This window comes from Capsicum annuum, chromosome 1 (assembly GCF_002878395.1).
Source record: "Capsicum annuum cultivar UCD-10X-F1 chromosome 1, UCD10Xv1.1, whole genome shotgun sequence".
Taxonomy (NCBI): Eukaryota; Viridiplantae; Streptophyta; class Magnoliopsida; order Solanales; family Solanaceae; genus Capsicum; species Capsicum annuum.
The window spans coordinates 160,608,633-160,628,001 of NC_061111.1; the positions used below are offsets into that span (position 1 = coordinate 160,608,633).

The window sequence follows — 19,369 nt, forward strand, 5'->3', positions numbered from 1 at the left end:
CTCAGGAATTTTTCGGTTATTGAAACAAAAAAGAACTAAGCTCTTCCGCTGCAATTTGGAACTACCCGTGTTAATTTTTCTATCAATTAATATGTAAATGCACTAGTACCTGTTAAGGAAATATCATGCATATGTCTAAAAATATTTTCCTATTAATTTGATGTAACATGCTTTGTGAACCTCTTCTCACTCCTTCACCCTCCCGCATTTTGCATTCGTTGAGTGATTAAATGTTTGACCTCATGGATTAACTTGTTGGTGACATACTTTCCTACTTAGGTTGTTGGTTGAAGTCTCATACAGATCCAAAAGTTCTTTCAGGTTAATTTTTCTAGGGAGAAGGGTCAAATTTACCCCTCGACTTTATCCTCTGTTGTACTATCTGTCCGATATTACCCTCACCATTATGAAACTTACTAAACTGACCCCCAAATTAATGATTACGCCCAAGCTGGCCAAAAAATTACCCAATTTGACTTGTGATTAACCCATTCAAACTGATTGACCATTTACACCCGCGACCCGGAGACCCACGACCCGCACCAAATCACAGGGAGGATTTTGGGTAAATAGCACACAAAAGAGGAGAGGTTTTCATTTTTCCTTCTTACCAAGAATTTGATCCAAGCACAAAGAGAGCATTCACTGGATAGAGGGAGATGCTTCTGAGATACACGTAGAGTGAGGTCATTGGGAGCGCAGACTTACGGTCGAAATGGAGCACCATCTTCAGTCGCCTTCGCCTCACCGTGTACCACTCACTCTGCCACCAAACTCCACCGTGAGTCACCACCCTAACACCATCATGTGAATCCCCTTTCCGTATACCACGTTACTGTACAGATCCGTAAACCACCCGCAAGTCAGTCGTTAAACCCATCACCTCTGGAAAAATCATTGCCAGATAACTCCATAGCCACCGCTTTAATCCAGAACAGAGCACCTGTTCCAATACCAAGCTACTAAAATACTTTTTCTTGCAGTAGAAGCAAAAGCTGATTACAGGTCAAAGGTCGTCAAGGTTCATTTGGTCACCAAATCACAGAGAGGATTCCGGACAGAGGGAAGTAATTACCCTCTATTGAGGAAGTAGGATCACAGCAGAAACTTCGTAATAAAAGATGCAACAGTAATTCAAAACCAAGAAGATTATCTTAGGAAGAAGTTTTCCTCTCTAGATGCTGAGACTCGAAGCAAATTAAATTCAAAAGCACATATTTATTCAATTTGACTGATTTGGTTCATTTTTGGTTTGATCTGGTTTAGTTCGTTTGAGATTTTGTCCAGTTTTTTTGCTAATGCCTTGGTCCAATTCTAGGACTGATTTGGTTCCTTTTTTGTTGTGATTTGATGTGGATCTGGTGGTCGTGGATCTCTTGATCGCTGATTTAAATGAAATGGGTAATTTTCCGAGATTGGAAAGGGTAAAATCTGTTAAGTTTCATTGTGTCGAGGTAACATTGGCCAGATAGTATAACGGCGGATAAAGTTAAACAATATAATAAAGTAGACGGGTAATTTGACCCTTTTCCTTTTCTCTATACCCCTGAAATAGGTTTGAAATTGTTAAAGAGTTTTTCCTAGTTTCGTTGCTCCAACTCTGACTCAACTATTCTTACTTTCTGTTGTTGTGCACACATGTTAATTTTGTTGTGTGATACTTGTAATTAGCAATTTAACTTATGTCCTATAACTTCCATGCAGCTGTAAAGGGAAGCTGAAATCTAAGTGTTTCTTTGACCTTGTGTAGTGAACCTTTGTGCTTGCTTGTTCATGGTGGTTAGAATATGTTTCATGAATTGTTTATGAATTATGAGAACTTCTGCATTTACTTCTTAGAAAATTGATAGAGTATGCTTCCTAATTTCAGTTTTTGAGAATATAGAGTCATGGATCTTGCTCTTTGAAGAGGAGTGCTCAGAGAAGGAGTTTATTTGCTAGCAAAGGATGGATTCAGGGAAGTGTGCATCGAGAAATGGCGTTTCATTATCAAGTATGGCACCTACAAGCTTCCTGAATAGTGTATACTCAAAATCTCTGTTCGAAGAAGAGGAGAGATTTGCTGAACATGTCACAATAAAGGATGTAAATATTGACCTCAGAGAAGTTTATTTTCTGATTATGCATTTTTTGTCATCTGGGCCATGCCGAAAAACGTTTGGGATTTTCTGTGATGAACTTCTGGAACATGAGCTTCTGCCTAGGAGATATCATGCTTGGTATTCAAGAAAAGGTGTACTCTGTGGAGATGAAGATGACGATGGCAGTTCTTTCCCTCTAAATTATGATGATCTGGTGCTAAGGTATGCCTTGTAAACATATTTTGTGTTAGTCTTTCAGTTGAAATTAAATGTCTGCTGCAGTTTCGTTTGGTGGTGTTTGCTTTGAGCTCCAGTCTCATCACAGTGGCGAGACCAGATCTCATCACTCATATCTGAGCATGGGTGGATTTACCTTGGCCTGAGGGGTGTCATGTGACATTGCTTTGTCAATTTCTTTTTACTAGATATACATAAATAAATAATAATAGAACGGAAATAAAATGTGGAAATACTAAAAGGGCATTGCTTGTAAACAAAGCTGTGCATTGGCTTGGTGGTTTGGTGCCAGGGGCGGATCTAGGGTCCTGGGTGGGGGGATCCCGGGAACCCAGTAAATTTCGTGCGGATCTAGTATTTTTATAGAGAAATCTAATAAATATATAAGAATTATAAGTTGGAAACCCATAAATAAAGTGTATTGTTGGCTTAGTGGAGTAGGGGACTTGTAAAAGTTTTATTGACCTCTAGGTTGTGAGTTCAAATCCCTCTAGTTACTATTTGATTTTATTTTTGTCTAACATAGGGAACCCACAAACTTTAAATCCTGGATCCGCCTCTGTTTGGTGCTCTAGCTTTGTGTGAGGTCGTGAGTCCAAACTTGTGCAGCCTCATTTTTTCACTCTTACACTTTCATTTGCTTACTCCTTTTAATTGGCGACACCACTTATGAAAAATCCTACGTACGCCACTGGTAATCTGAGACAACCTAAATAGAACAGGTGCCAATATGTTCTATTGAGCAAGCTTTACAACCTCTGGAGCTCTTTTGATCCAGAATAATAGATATGGGAAAGCTGTGTCCTATTTATCCCATAATCTGTGTATAATAAGACTCTATGTGAAGTTGTGAACAATCTGCTCTCTTTGCCCCTCTCCAACTATCCTGGTTGAAATGTGTCAGTTGAATTTTAGAGCTCTTCAATTGTTCTTTGGAATTTGCGTATCCTCTAATCTTGACTCTGTGAAATTCTCTTGAACCTCTAATTTCAAAGAGCTCCCCCTTCTTGTGTCCCGTGGGATTATCTGTACGATTCACCTATCCAGTATGGAGAACCCACATGGCCCATTGAGCTCTTACATTTCTTTTTTCTTTGGAAACTGGTGAGCTCTTACATTTTATTTTTCAGTAGTAATTATAGGTTCTATTGGATTTAATATGCTTAGCTATTCTTATATCCATCAATCGAATGCATAAATCATATTTCTTGCTATATGTCTAATACTTTGTATGGTGTCCATAGATTACTTGATATTCTTTTAATGGTTTCAGTACTTAGGCTAAGTTGTTTGGTAGAGTGCATTAGAAAAAATAATGCATGCATTAGCTTTGTATATTACTAGTACCTTACTTGGTACACCTTCTCAACCTATATATACACTCTATTTGGTATTATGCTATGCATAACTAATACATGAAAAGCCACGGTGTTAGCAATGCAAGGGATTTTAATGCATGCATTAGCGTAGGTAAAGACACAATTTCCCCTCAACATTTTTTCCACATCCTTTTCATTGTATTTGTGGAGGGTATTTTTGCTGACAATTCTTTTTTTAGAAATATGCAATGCATGTTATTTTTAATACACCAAAACGAACACTGCATAAATAATCTCAGCATAACTAATGCCAACATTACTAGTGTCAACATTACTAATGCATCATATCAACACTATTACATGTCGTTTGTTAGGGACTATAAGAATAATGCCGAATATGGTGCATTAGTAATGCTAGTATTAGTTATGCAGACATTATTTCTTACACAATGTTTGGTTTAATGTATTAAAAATAATATATATTTATATAATTTTTATGAAAAAATGTTTATTTACCAAAATACCCTTCTTTCCATTATTTCTTGCAAGTCCTGGTACCTTAGCGATAGATTCAGCAGATACAAGGTCTTTGTCGGTAATTGCTATGGTACAGCAACAGAGAGGGTCCTTGCCAGGTTTCCAAGGCTTAAATCCCTCACCCTCAAGGGCATGCCTCATTCTTATGTTTTCGCTTCCAACCTTCCTCCTGAATGTGGAGCCTTTATTCACCCTCGGATTAACACCTTTGCCTCCACTGGAGTTCATTTGGAGGAGTTTCGTTTGAAGAATGGTCGTTTCCGATGAGAGCCTCCACCTACGTTCTCAACCCTTCCCTAATTTCAGGTCTTTGGTTTTGGTTTCGATAGCTGGAGATCGGAAAAGAAATCGGGCAGATATTTTGAGGGTTAAATTTGTCATTTAATAAGTTAATGCATGTGTTGAAATGCATTGTATTACTAATACGTAGGAAAAAAGGTGGTAGCTTAACACACGATAGAGTGTATAAATAATGCAAACATTAATTATACATAGACTAAAAGGATGTACCAAACAAGGTATTAGTAGCATACATGAGTAATGCATGCATTATTTTTTGTTAACACATTCTACCAAACGACCCATTATGGTATTAGTAGCAGTGGCAAAGCCAGGAATTTTGTTAAGTTTGTTCAAAACTTGAGTATATATCTCTAAAAAGTTGCTTTTGACCTACATACATAGTATTATTTTCTAGATTCACAATATAAGTTTTTAACGACGTGTGTTCAAATGACTGGGTTAATTTTGCTACATCTCTGATATAGTACCTTCTCTAGAGTGTTAATAAAGGCCAAAAACATCGGCAACCCCTTAAATTTGGCACAAGCTTTCACTTTGACACCTCAACTAGTCATTGTTCATTTTAGACACCTCATGTAAGGCCTTGGTGTGTCATTTTGACACGTTTTTAATAATTAGTTAAATATATATGGTGTGTGTAGCACACTCGTCGATGATATGTCAAAGTAGCAAATTAAATAAAGACAAGTGGCATATATACAAAAAATAATTACTAAAAAATATATTGTGAGAAAAATCCATTTTTAAAACTATTTAGTTAATTAATTAAAAACAAAAAAGGAAAACGAGTAGCTCAAGGCTTGTGAGGGTTGTTTCGCCCGCGGAATTGTGGTGGTCAATTACTAGGTGTGTTACTGGAGTTGAAGGTCGGGTCGTTTTGATGATGGGTTACCGGTGGTTTGTCGGTGGAGGAGCTTAGCTGGCGGTTGTTAATGGAGGTTGAGGTAGTGTTGTTAATGGAGAAGTGTTCGATGGTGATAATGGAGGAGAAAGAGGGTGGGTGAGAAGGTGTTTTTCAGATGGGTTAATGGAGGTGTTCTTCAAGCCACCATCTTCACCCTCCACCGGAAAACTTTCCACCGCCGTCACTCCACAAAGATTCATTCAACAAATGAACACCCATTAACAGGGAAATCAATTCACAGCACACAATTTTAAAATTTCAGTATTTTACCTTAAAAATTATTTCCTGAAGTCTTCAATTATTTATTTCAAATTGTGAATTTGGAAGATGAAGGTGGAGGGAGAAAGAGTGAAGGTGATGAAGCAAACAAAAAAAATTTTTTTTTTTAAAAAAAGCCTTTACGTGCTTAAGTTGTGTGTATTACATTCACTTTGCCATAACATCGAAAGGTGCCAAAATGACACAATGGGATAGTAATTTAGGTGTTTCAAATAAACAATGACTAGTTGAGGTGCCAAAATGAAAGTTGGTGCCAAGTTTAGGATGCTGGCGATGTGTTTGGCCGTTAATAAATTTCAATATCCATTTCACTGACCAGCAGTGATAATTGTCTTGTTGATTGGTATGACAGTCGCCCTTTGGTTCGGCGTTGGTGCAACATTACCTTCTGATAGATCCATGACCTGAGGTCCTCTTTAAGTTTTAGATTGATTCAGTTGTGAAATAAGACGACATGTGATCTGGGAAATAATTGCTTCAAAGAGAAATCTCCCTGGATACATCTATTCAATTTTTTAATGAATTTATTCAAATATATGATAATCTAATTCTGGTAAAGAATGACAAGCTATTCTGATTGAGTCCTTTAGATTTTAAACTCTTTTTTAAAGACTCAATTATGAGTTACTTGTCTATTATACGATATAATGCCTTCTCACTAGAACCTTTTACTCATAGAGAATTGAATTATTTATATTTAGTGACGCTTTAAAATGGTTATGATATCACGTGCTGGGTTCCTGGGAAAGTTGACTGCTGGGTTCCTGGGAAAGTTGACCTGGTTAACATATCCATCTGTTTCTGCTTAAATAGTTAATTGCCTTGTGTCATTTAAACCTATAATATAGTTTACTGATGATAGGTATCCTCATATTGAAAAAAATCACTTAGTAAAGTTGCTCAAACAACTGCTGAGTTCGAGTCCTTCTTTGCAATGTGCCGGGAGAGGTGCCCCAGGTGCTGCTGATGTTCCCACGCTACTTGGATCTGGGCCTTTTTCTCTTTTGGCTTGTAAGTAATTTTATGGTCTAATAAATATTCTTTTGGAAACTGACCTCACACATCTCATTTTCTCTTATCCTTCTCTCTCTCTCTCTTGGGTTTAAACAAGCTGGTTTCATCTTGGATTAGTTTCCTACTCTCTGTTCTGGCATGTGCACTATTATAGCTTTGGTACTCGTGTTGGCTAAAATCTATATAAACCTTTTCCCTGCGCTACTCAACATTTCTCCAATATCATGTCACCAGATAGCAGTGGCGGACCCTGGATTTAGGAGTCGTGGGTGCTCATGAGGTTCAAACACACATATTGACGCCCAACACTTTAAGGTTCCGCTGAAAACCAAAGCACCCCACTATCTTCTTGATTTCCTGGGTGCTTTTTTGAAGCTTATACTAATTTTTATACTTAATTTTTTATAATTATACCTAATCTGCGTCGGATTTAACGGGTGCCGGAGCCCCAAATAATACATATAGGTCCGCCCTTGCCAGATAGTGAACTAACAGGAATCCAAACATATTATAAGATTAACTTTATCTCTCTACTCTTGAACTGATATACACCATCACTTAAACTATCGTTTGGCCAAAAGAGGATAAGCCAGAAAAAGAGAACCACTGTGTAGTGAGTAACAATTTGAGAATTGTATTGCATTTGAATTTGTGCCTTTCTTTGGCTTTGTAAGGTATCTCACTGAAAGTCGAAAGCAGCTTATAGGTACTTTTTAAAAACTCTATTGGCATATATTCTACATTTTTGATGATGAATGATTTGCAATACGTCAATTTGTTCATGCGAGCAGCCTTCCGAACTGTGAATTCTTCACCAACATCTCTCGATTTGTCATTCGCACTGTGATCTCTTAGGCACATTGTTCCTCTCCCTTTTCTGCTCTTTCTCTTAAGTAGCATGATATGCACATGCTGTTGCCAGTCTAGGTTTTCTGTTTATCTAAGTTTGAATATGTGATGAACAGGTGAGCGAAATAGAGTCAATAAGCAAGCACAATCCCTTCCTTCATACCTCCGTTGGCCACACATGCAGGCTAATCAGGTGCATGGTCTAACTTTAAGAGAGATTGGAGGTGGTTTCCCAAAACATCATCGTGCTCCATCTATCCGTCTTGCAAGTTATGCTGTTGCAAAGCCAGCAACTATGGTCCAGAAGATGCAAAACATAAAGAAACTAAGGGGACATAGGGATGCTGTTTATTGTGGTACAGCTTTAAAAATTTTCTAGTTTGCTTCTGCATCTAGACACTTCAAAAGTTTTTCTCTCAATTGGGTTCTCATTCAGGGCTTTCATTTATGTTCAATGGAACACGCCTTTTCTGCTATAGTAGCATTCCAGAAATTGAGTGCTACTAATAGTTTTAAGGTAGCTGTTTCTTTTTTTTTTTAAAAAAAATTCCTAGAGACATTTAATAGCTTTTAAGCTTGATCATATTAGAGATATAAAGGGTTGTCTGTATGTTACTTTCTCAAAAAAAGATATATAGGGTTGTCTGTCAAGAAGACATGTGAACCACCAGCTCAATTTCTCTGCCTTTTCTTTGTGTTGTGTAGCAATATTTGACCGCTTGGGAAGATATGTGATTACTGGTTCTGATGATCGCCTTGTCAAGGTTTGGTCAATGGAAACTGGATTATGCCTCGCTAGTTGCCGAGGACATGAAGTAAGTTCATTGAGATATGCTCCCAGAGAGGTGTACTCAATTTTAGCTCTTCCTTATGAATAGTTACTCTTCCTTTGTGCACTAATTTGCTTGTCATGCTAACAGGGTGACATCACTGATTTAGCCGTCAGTTCAAACAATGCTTTGGTGGCATCTGCATCAAATGATTACAGCATTCGAGTTGTAAGATTCTCCTCCCACTTGACAGAGATATCTTCTTGCTTTCTTTGAAGAGTAATAATTTTGGGCTTGAAGATTTTCTCCTGTTGAAGAGTAAGCGGCTTATCTACTTTCTCTGTACTTCAGTGGCGCTTGCCAGATGGATTACCTATTTCCGTTTTGCGTGGTCACACTGGAGCTGTTACTGCCATCGCATTTACTCCAAAGACTAGCTCCGTGTATCAGCTTCTATCGTAAGCCACCTTTAAGCCTTGATCCTTATTGTCGCCCTTTCTTTGAAGGGAATGCATTATTATGTGTAAGAGATATAGCCCTTTTTGATTAAACCATACAGATGAACTGTGGCTTATGGAATTTTAACAAACTGGTGAATTTCAGAATTTGGAAATTAGGAGTATCTTTGTTTTCTGTGACACGACTGCTGCATGGGTGATCTTGGTATTGTAACATTCTAGTTCTACAAATAATATTTAATAGGCGTTTCGACATGAATTTGAAATCATGATTTGTAGTTGAATTTTGTTTGGACATGCAATTTGGATTTAAAAAGTTTTACTTTTTCTCATAATCATGAAAACCTCACAATGTGTGAAAACTATCAAAACTTCCCCAACTCTTATACAATCTTTACCAAATGAGCAAATCATAGTTCACAAAACAAGGTGTCGGAATATCCTAAGGTGCCATATTAATAAATCAGATATCTCCATATTTATGTAATAAAAATGCTATTACAAACTTTTAAATGCACATAATTTTACAAAAATTCAGTAGTCCAATAAATCAAGAGGCAATGGTCAAAAAACGCCCCAAATATTGCTTTTTCGCGAGTTTCATACCCCAGCTAACAATTGTTCCCTTTTTCTACTTGAACTATCACCATCTATGTATTAAAACACACTTGGTAACCACCAGATTCTTTGTTTAGTTAAACAGTCTTTAATTTGTCCAGATGGTAACCCTTGTCTTCGCTATTGCCCAACCACAAGAAATCTCTTCTTAATTTGTCCAACTTTTCTTCCACCTGGGAACTCAAGAAGGATTGGGAATAAAGGCATGACATGTTTGCACAGAGTCCAGAACAGAAATTTATAACACACTGTTCGGATGGTGGTTTTCCATGGTATGGTATGGTATGGTATGATTACTAAGAAAACCATGTTTGTTTTGATTGTTTCTTAAAACGTATGATATGGTATGGTTTGATTTCATGGTTTTGTAACCATGAAAACCCTCACTTTATGTAACCACCGATTTGGTGGTATCCCATGGTTTGTTTATTTGTTTTTCAATTATGCCCTTATTTAATATTATATAATCCTATTTTACCCTTTACCTTGTATTATTTAACTCCACCTCCTACCTTGACCTCCACCCCTCCCCTTCCCCTCCCCCTCCCACCCTCCCCGCCCCAAAAAAATTATTTCTATAATTTTTTTTTTTAGAAAATTTTAGACTTTTTTGTTATCCGATCCCCCTACTCTTACTCCGACCCCACCCATTACCAAAACCCCCGCACCAATTTTTTTTTTTTTTTTTTTTAAATTCAAAACTTTTTCTTACCCCACCCTCAGCACCCCTGCCCCTCCCCCACCACTTACTAGCCCCTCTCCCGAATCAATTTTTTTATTTTTTAAAAAGTTTTAAAAAATTCAAAAAAGAATTCTTACCCAGTCCTACACCTACCCTCGATCCCCCGCTCCACTCCCCCACACCCAAATATTTTTCAAACAAAAAGTTCATAATTTTTTTCTTACCCCACCCCTCTTATCCTATTCGTTTTTATTATTTTGTGTTAAATATATATAAATATTTTTAGAAAATATTTTTCTATTTGCTTAACGAACACAAGAAAATAAGTAAGAAACAATTTGTTTTCCTAGAATTTTTTTTTTGTATTCCATACCGAATACACCCGTAGCATACACAAAAGATGCATTCAAACTTTGTACTTGTCGTTGTTGTTACGTTTCAAAACACCAAAAGGAAATGAAATTTGTTACTATAAAAAATGGATCCGGTTACATTTATTTTGATATACTCTTGTATTGATTTTGTTAGAATTTACATGAATTTAACAATTTAATATACATGGCATAATTTGTGACATATTAGCAGGAAGAAAATTATTTTATTATTAACAATTATTGATAAATTTAATATTTATAATAATTAAGGGTATTTTAGTAAACTTACCAGTTACGATACAGTACCATACCGTCAAACCAAACAATAAAACTGTTATTAAACAACAATGAACGACACAGTCCATCCAAACATTGTATTGTACTATACTGTATAGTACAATACCATACTATATAGTATCGTACATTATGGAACCATGACAAATCACCATCCAAACAAAGTGTAAGAGTCAAGCTTCCTTCTAATGAAAGGTATTGTGAGCTGATTTCCATTTTGAGAACTTCTTCTTTGTTTCATTCACTATCCTGTCCCATATTTCCAACTCCTTGTGCTTATTGCCCAAAGACATGCCCAAGTAGTTTGTTGGTAAGTGATCTATCCTGCATCCCAGAGTGCTAGTCAGTCCCTCCGTATGTGTCACCTCATTGACGGGGAATAAGTGGTTGCCCAAGTAGTTTGTTGGTAAGTGATCTATCCTGCATCCGAGAGTGCTAGTCAGTTCCTCCATATCTGTCACCTCATTGATGGGGAATAAGTGGTTTCTCCAATTTACACATAGTCCAAAAGTAGCTTCAAATATTTAAGAGAATCATCCTGATATGGAGAATTTGTTCAAATGCAGCATCACAGAAGGTGACAGTGTCATCAACAACATAGAGTTTGTGACAAATTTCCATGTCTTCAACTAACCTGTTGCCTATCCCGAAGACATTCAACCACCTATTCTGGACTGCAGTTCTCATCATGATGTTGAAGCCTTCCATGTCAATTGTGAAAAGGAAAGGTGAAAGAGGGTCACCTTGTCTAAGATGGGAGAAAAACCAACATGTTCTCTATTTACTAGAATCGAGAGCCTGGCAGTTTTGATACGAAATCTAATCCGTTTCAACCACCTCACACCAAAGCCCATCTGTTTGGGAATGTTCAGTAGGAAGTCCTAGTTAACATAGACCATGAGCCTTCTCTATGTCTAATTTGCACACAACACCTAGATCATTGCCTCTTGGGTCTCGAGTCTTCATATTCATGGGCTATAAGAGCAACATCCATAATCTGTCTCCCTTTGATGAATGTCATATGATGGTTGTTGATGAGTTTACTCACTACCTTTCTCAATCTTTCTACCAATAGTTTAGCAATGATCTTGTAGACTCCACTTATGAGGCTAATAGGTCTGAAGTCCTTGAGTTCTAAAGATCCCATCTTCATATGTATGAGGGAAATATTAGTAACATTGAAGCTCTTTTCTAACACGTGATAAGAATGGAAATGATGTAAGGTATTCATGATATCTACCTTGATCAGATCGTTAAAGGATTGGTAGAAGCTCACTGAGAACCCATCAGGACCAGGTGCCTTGTCAGTGGGATACAATCTAATGTAGTCAATAATCTCCCAAATTCCAATATGTATTTTGTTATGAGAATTAGGCCAAAGATATTTGGTTGTTACCTTTAGTGGGGATTATCTTTGAAGTCAATAGATAGTGGAGAATAAAAACCAAAAATGTGAGGTGGTTTCTTCTCATATGTAGTCTTGGTGGACAATTCTACCAATAGGCCGGTATCACCTATGCTGGTGGGATGTAGCAGGTACTTGGCGGAATAGTCGAGGTGCACTCAATATGGGCACCATCATTATGAAAAAAAAAAAAGAATAAACAAAAGATATAGGTGGAAAAAACGACAGTCCTATGTTGGCTTTTTTTGTTTTTAATTGCTTCACCTTTTAGTTTGTTCACATTTCAAACATCTCCTATAAGGACTTCATGACTTGATATATTGGTTTGATAATCTTTTCAAACGTTCTCTTGAGATCTCTACATTGAATCAAATTAGGCCATCTATTTAGGAGGTAGGAGTAATATGATAGAAAAAGCTAAGATGATAGCAGAAGAAATGGAAGGAAAATTTGTGGGCTAATCCATACCTGTTATTTGATGGTAACTAGGCGCGCGGTACCTGTAGTATATTACTAAGCTTGTAGTTTTAGGATTTGAATTTATTGTTCTTTTGTGAGTAGTTTAAAATTGTTTCATTTTTATCCTTGATCTATGAGTATAGTTCAAATTTTAGTGATGTGATGGTAAATACCGCTTACGAGGTGTATACAGAAGGTAGAGAATCTTACAACAGATCACGATTCTCTACAAATTCATCTAGTCATCAATAAATAACTGCATGACAGAATCAACAATGACTAGAATATCAACACTCCAAAAATATGCAAAGAATAAAAATGTTCCACTAATCTATACCCCAAGAATGAGATGGGACGAAGAATCTGGCACAAGGACTACCTGCAATTGTCCTTGTGCATTCAGATGCCTCTACTTTTTTTAATACATCAAAATATCCATACAAAAGAGTATTCTACTCCTTCAGATTCTCTCCCATTTCTCACTTTCCATATTGTTGATGTAAGTTCTAAATGAACTACTTTTACCTTAACTTATCTGGAAAGCCAAAAAGGAGCTACTTCGCTTGCTCTACTTCTCCCTCTCTTCCTTCATGTGTTAGATCCTATAAGCGCCTCCCATAGGCATCATGCTTTTCCACCCCAAGGTCTTGTACTCCTTACTTTATTTCCTCTTTTATCCATGTGGTATTTTGTATATTTGATGATTATAGAGACCCATACACAGGCTTCATTTGATCGCAGATGGCTCCTAAAATCTTAACACAAATTTTGCTCGTCTGGTTATGATGTACTGCCACTCTATCTTAAGCAGTTTGGTCTTCATAATACTGGAATTTTCTTCGTTTTAAGAAACTGTTGAACATATAGGTGTATTAGTGTGCCAATGGTGCATGTTTTTATATTTATGTTAGAGGCTTAAAGCAAAAGATAAATGTACAAGGGTTTTTCTTATATTCTAATAGAACTCCCTTTGAATTAGTGGCCAACTCAAAGCATTACTTGGAAGATAGGGAAGCCTAGACTAAGCTACAAGTAAAATAAAGATGGTTAAAATACAAGAAACATAGTAAAGAATTTACACTAGGATCTGTACAATCAACATAGAAATAATTTTAATCTGTATTGGTGTCTGTTAAAGTTTCTTGCTAAGTTTATAGGGTATATGGTAACTTGCTTCGGAAATGTCTGACTTCCTTCACTCGGGTTTTGTTTCCTATCGGTAGGTCATCAGATGACGGAACTTGTCGCATTTGGGATGCTAGGTCTTCTCAGTGTGTTCCACGCGTTTACTCACCAAGGCCAAAGGATAACGTGTCTGGTTAGCTGTGAACTAGTTATTTTTCTTATAATGTTTTGTGCTGTTAGTTGGCGAGCATGTCAATGGATTTAATTTTATGCAGTGAGGAGCAGTGGTACTGTTGCAACCAACATTCAGTCCTCAAGTAATACATCGCATAGCCATCAAATTTTGTGTTGTGCATACAATGCCAATGGAACTGTCTTTGTCACTGGCAGCTCTGATACTATAGCAAGGGTATGAACAAGCATCAAATGTTATGCTCTGTTATAATATTGTCAAATCTTCATTATTAAGATAGCAGGGATATGACAAATTTTTGTTTCCAGTCAATAAGATCTTAGTGTATTGAATTTTTATTTTTTTTATTTTGATAAGATAATATTTGTATGAATCTTCTTTGGAACTGACAGATACAATAAGATGTTCTGAGCTTCTTTAGAAGTCCTCTAATTAATGTTTAGCCTATATATAGCAGAGCACATGCTTGACAGCCTGACAATAAGAAATTTTCAGTAATGCTTAAACATACAATTTACTTTGTGAAGTATGCAAGAAATGTTAAGAATGTGAAAATGTGAAAGTTTTTGGTGCATTTTGACTTATTTTCAATGTATTTCTATTAAGGATGATGATTATATGGATTCACAAACATTATCCCTCTTCAGGTCTGGAATGCTTGTAAATTCTCCCCAGATCACCCCGACGAGCTAAATCATGAAATAGATACATTATCTGGTCATGAAAATGATGTCAACTATGTACAGTTCAGGTTGGTGCAGCCACGTTGTCACCCTTAAACGTGTTCATCATTATTCACTTGCTATTCTTTTGCAGTGGCTGTGCAGTTGCTTCACGATCTTCAACTTCTGATTCCTTTGGGGAGGACTGCATTCCAAAATTTAGGAATTCTTGGTTTGTGAACGTCTTTTTTTCTTGTTACAATTATTTCAAATGGTCCTAATACCAATCAATTTTTTAAAATTTCAAATGGTCCTAATATCCTTTTATTAACTATAGTTAATCATGGTTGAACATAAAATATACCTTTTATCAACTATAGTTAATCATGGTTGAACATAAAATAGAGCTTGGCTGGTCAGCATGTTTGATGGATAAAGTTGTGTTAATTTGCGGAAATGATCATCCTTGTTAAAATACATTTTTCAGGTTCAGCCATGACAACATAGTCACTTGTTCCCGGGATGGAAGTGCAATTATTTGGACACCAAAACCACGCAAGTCATCCCATGTGAGTTCTTGACTGCATAAATTTGGTTTCTTTCATGGAATAAGTTGCGATAATTGTTGTTCGACTTCCAGATTTTTTGTGGATTTTTGTGTGACAAATAAGAGAAAGAATACATGCACAAATTTATGCATGTATGCTTTTTATAGACTTACTACAGAATGTGTTCTCTGCTTTAACCGAGGAGTTGGACACTGATTCATCACACCGTAAATTGGGGCTGAGTCTAACAGACCTACAGTATAGTGGCATATTACTCTGTGCTGGTTCTTTCTCACTATTAATGTTCTAATTCTTTCAGGGAAAACATGGACGTTCTTGGGTTAAGGCATATCATCTTAAAGTTCCTCCGCCACCAATGCCACCTCAGCCTCCTCGAGGAGGGCCACGGCAGAGATTTCGCCCTACTCCTCGTGGTGTTAACATGATAGTATGGAGTCTGGATAATCGCTTTGTACTGGCTGCTATAATGGGTATTTTATCTTAATTGCATATTCAGTTCAAAAGCTATGCATTGTTTTGTACTTTTATTTGTTAAAACTATTTTAAATATGATTATGGGATGAAAGTTTCATTTGTTGCCCATAATAGTTTGGTCTTTGTGAATGAAACATCTCGTTGTTGACCTGCTATACAGTATTTAAAGATGATGCTCGACAGTCATGAACACACATTCACAAGCTTGATTAATAGGCATTTCTCATGACACTAGTGAATATTTCAGGCTGATAATGAGTAAAGAAATGAATTTTCTTTATGTTATAATGAATCCAAATTATATCAGGATGATATTGACAGAGAATACTGGTGCTATGGACATTTCTTATTTTACTGATTTATTGTTGCCTTTAAAGCTTTCTGGCTGTAGAGCGCGGGCCAAATTTTGCCCTTTTCTCACGCATGCTGTCAGACATCTACTTCTATCAAATCTGGAGTAACTATTTTATGTTAAAATCTTTAACTTCATGTTAAATCTTTTTTTCTGGGTTTTCATCCAGAGAAGTCTGTTGGAATAGGTAATAGGTAGTTGGAATTTTTGGTTGATAAACTGCTATTGAAGTGCATTTGAAGCACTTTCAAGATTTTATCGGAACCAATCTCTAGTTGATAATATTCTAAGACATGTTGGTGTCTGGCACGGGCTTAAGCTTACACCCTGAGGGTAATGCAGCCATGGTTAAAATTTGAAAACAAAAAAGAAGTAATGCAAGCATGTGAAAGTTTTGAAAAGAAATGCATAGGAAACTTATTTCCTTCTGCAAGTTGATAATGTTGTGAGCTGAGAATAATTGTGCCTTATGGAGGGTTATTCCTCATGATCTATTAAGTATAGCACAAATCTAACGCAGCTTAGAAGTTGTTGATTGATTTCCCAATATATTTTTGTCATTTTGTTTTTGAGAACTTGGTAGCTTTGCATTCTTCAGCATTTGAGGATATTCTGGCAACCTTTAAATTGAAAGAGAAAATCAGAAAAGAAATACTCAAAAGGATCCTAGGAAATCTAGAAATTAATTAGAATCCCCCCCTTTGTAAGAAATATAAGAAAAGAATGTTATTGAATTGTTGTATCTACACCTTTACTTGAGAGCCTATGTATAGACACTACATTCCAATCCTTTTTCAGGTAGGACACTACATTCCAATCCTTTTCCATGTAGGATACTACATTACATTCCTTTTCCAAGTAGGACACTAATCCTTTTCCAAGTAGGACACTACATTACAATCCTTTTCCAAGGAGGATTCTATATATTATTCTCATTCCTACTCATATTCTAACACTCCTCCTCAAGTTGGTGCATACATGTCATATTACGAAGCTTGTTATAGATGTAATTAATAGAAGGATCAATGACGAACTTGGTGAAGATATCTGCAAAAAAATTGATAAGTCCTGCTCGGAATGTCTAGGTGACCTCAATTGAAAAGGAGCAAACTGAAAAAGTGATTGGAAAGTAGTAAATGTCTTCGAAAAGTAAATTTGTCACTGGAAAATTATTGAAGACTGGTACAAACATATGGCTCGTCTTGGAATCAAGAGATGAGTAGATATTGAACAAGAAACCGGAACAAGCTCACTCGCGTGGTTAGATCTCGGCTGAGGTGACAATCTCCTGGACGGCGTGTGCGAGGTCGATTCACTGCGGCGCTGGTTGGAGTTTGGCCATAGGAGACACCAGACCTCTTGGTGGTGTTGGTTTTCGCACAACACTGACGAAAACTGAAACTACATAAATTAGGTTTGAGAAGTCACCGGAAAGATGCATAGAATTGCACAAATCAAATCTGAGGAGTCACCAGGAAGACGCACGGTGCTTAGCAACTCAAATGTGAGAAAGTAGTTCGGAAAGATGCGCGGTGCTACACAAATCAGATATGAGAAAGTAGTCACTGAAAGATGCGTAGTACTATGTAAATCAGATACGAGAAAGTAGTCACTGGAAAGATGCACGGTGCTACACAAATCACATATGAAAAAGTAGTCACTGGAAAGATACATGTTGCTACGCAAATTAGATATGAGAAGTAGTCACCGGAAAGATGCACCGTGACTACTTTCTCTGTCCCAGATGCTTCTCAAATCATCTTTCGCAGCATGATTGGTTTTTTTACCGCATATATTATTGGCCCAACTTTTGCTAACATAATCATTTTCCAGACGAGCGGCTATATGAGTTATAACCGTCCGTCGGCTGCGAAAGCTTTTTTATTTAATTCACTGCCAAGATCGTAGAGGCTCTGATACTTTGTGAGAAATATAAGAGAAAAATAGTATTGAATTGTTGTATTTACACTGCTACTTGTGAGAAATAATGGAGAAAAATATTATTGAATTGTTGTCTCTAAATTATTACATTGAGACCCTATTTATAGACATTACATTCCAATCCTATTCCTAATAGGACACTACATTACAATCCCCTTCCAAGTAGAATTCAATATGCTATTCCTATTCTTATTCTAACACTCCCCCTCAAGCTGGTGCATACAAGTCATATGTACCAAGCTTGTCACAAATGTAATTAATACGAGGATAGGTGAGGGACTTGGTGAAGATATCTGCAAGTTGATCACTTGACTTCATAAGTTTTATAACAATTTCTCCTGAGAGTATCTTTTCTCTGACAAAGTGACAATCAATCTCTATGTGCTTGGTTCTCTCATGGAACACTGGATTAGATACAATATGAAGGGCTGCCTGATTATCACGTACAAGTTCCATCTTATCAGTTTCTCCAAATTTTAATTCTCTCAGCAATTGCTTGATCCAAACCAGCTCGCAAGTTGCTGCAGCCATTGCTCGATACTCTGCTTCGGCACTAGATCGAGCAACCACACTCTGTTTTTTACTCTTTCAGGATACCAAATTACCTCCTACTAAAACACAATATCCAGATGTAGAACGTCTATCAGAGGGTGATCTTGCCCAATCAGCATCTGTATATCCAATGATATGCTCATGGCCTCGATCCTCGAAGAGTAGTCCTTTACCTTGAGATGACTTTATATATCGCAAAATCTGAACAACTGCATCCCAATGACTATCACAAGGGGAAGTCATAAATTGACTTACAACACTCACAGGAAAAGAGATGTCAGGTCTAGTCACTGTGAGATAATTCAACTTTTCAACCAACCGCTTATACCTTCCAGGATCACTGAATGGCCCCCCCTGTCCTGGCAGAAGTTTAGCATTTGAATCCATAGGAGTGTCAATGGGTCGACATCCCATCATTCCTGTTTCCTGAAGAATGTCTAAAGCATACTTGCGTTGAAAAATAACAATACCCGAGATGGACTGAGCAACCTCAATTCCTAGAAAGTATTTCAATCTGCCAAGGTCTTTAGTCTGAAAATGCTGAAAGAGATGTTGCTTCAAGTTAGTGATACCATCTTGATCATTGCCGGTAATAACAATATCGCCAACATAAACCACCAAATAAATACACAAATTTGGTTTAGAATGGCGATAAAACACTGAATGATCAGCTTCACTACGAATCATGCCAAACTCCTGAATAACAGTGCTAAACTTTCCGAACCAGGCTCAAGGGGATTGTTTCAAAACATAGAGTGACTTGCGCAATTGACATACAAGGCTACTAGACTCCCCCTGAGCAACAAAACCAGGTGGTTGCTCCATATAAACTTCTTCCTCAAGATCACCATACAGAAAAACATTCTTAATGTCCAACTGATAAAGAGGCCAATGACGAACGACAGCCTTAGAGAGAAA

At 37.0% G+C, this 19,369-nt stretch overlaps 1 protein-coding gene across 3 annotated transcripts in view; it reads left to right on the forward strand.

Annotated features, from left to right (window-relative positions):
• The window catches only part of LOC107853569 (PH-interacting protein), a 37,763-nt gene that overhangs the window by 6,138 nt on the left and 12,256 nt on the right, over window positions 1-19,369 (forward strand). Inside the window, exons 3-14 of one of the 3 annotated variants that reach the window (XM_047398661.1) lie at window positions 1,871-2,303; window positions 6,523-6,671; window positions 7,640-7,879; window positions 8,229-8,338; window positions 8,444-8,521; window positions 8,645-8,751; window positions 13,807-13,901; window positions 13,984-14,117; window positions 14,549-14,652; window positions 14,718-14,795; window positions 15,051-15,132; window positions 15,431-15,602. In XM_047398661.1, the coding sequence (XP_047254617.1) occupies window positions 1,948-2,303; window positions 6,523-6,671; window positions 7,640-7,879; window positions 8,229-8,338; window positions 8,444-8,521; window positions 8,645-8,751; window positions 13,807-13,901; window positions 13,984-14,117; window positions 14,549-14,652; window positions 14,718-14,795; window positions 15,051-15,132; window positions 15,431-15,602 (1,705 nt within the window). In that variant the 5' untranslated portion in view covers window positions 1,871-1,947. Of the gene's footprint in view, window positions 1-1,870; window positions 2,304-6,522; window positions 6,672-7,639; window positions 7,880-8,228; window positions 8,339-8,443; window positions 8,522-8,644; window positions 8,752-13,806; window positions 13,902-13,983; window positions 14,118-14,548; window positions 14,653-14,717; window positions 14,796-15,050; window positions 15,133-15,430; window positions 15,603-19,369 lie in introns of those variants that run through there. The other 2 variants (XM_047398662.1, XM_047398663.1) reach the window with 2 other exon arrangements.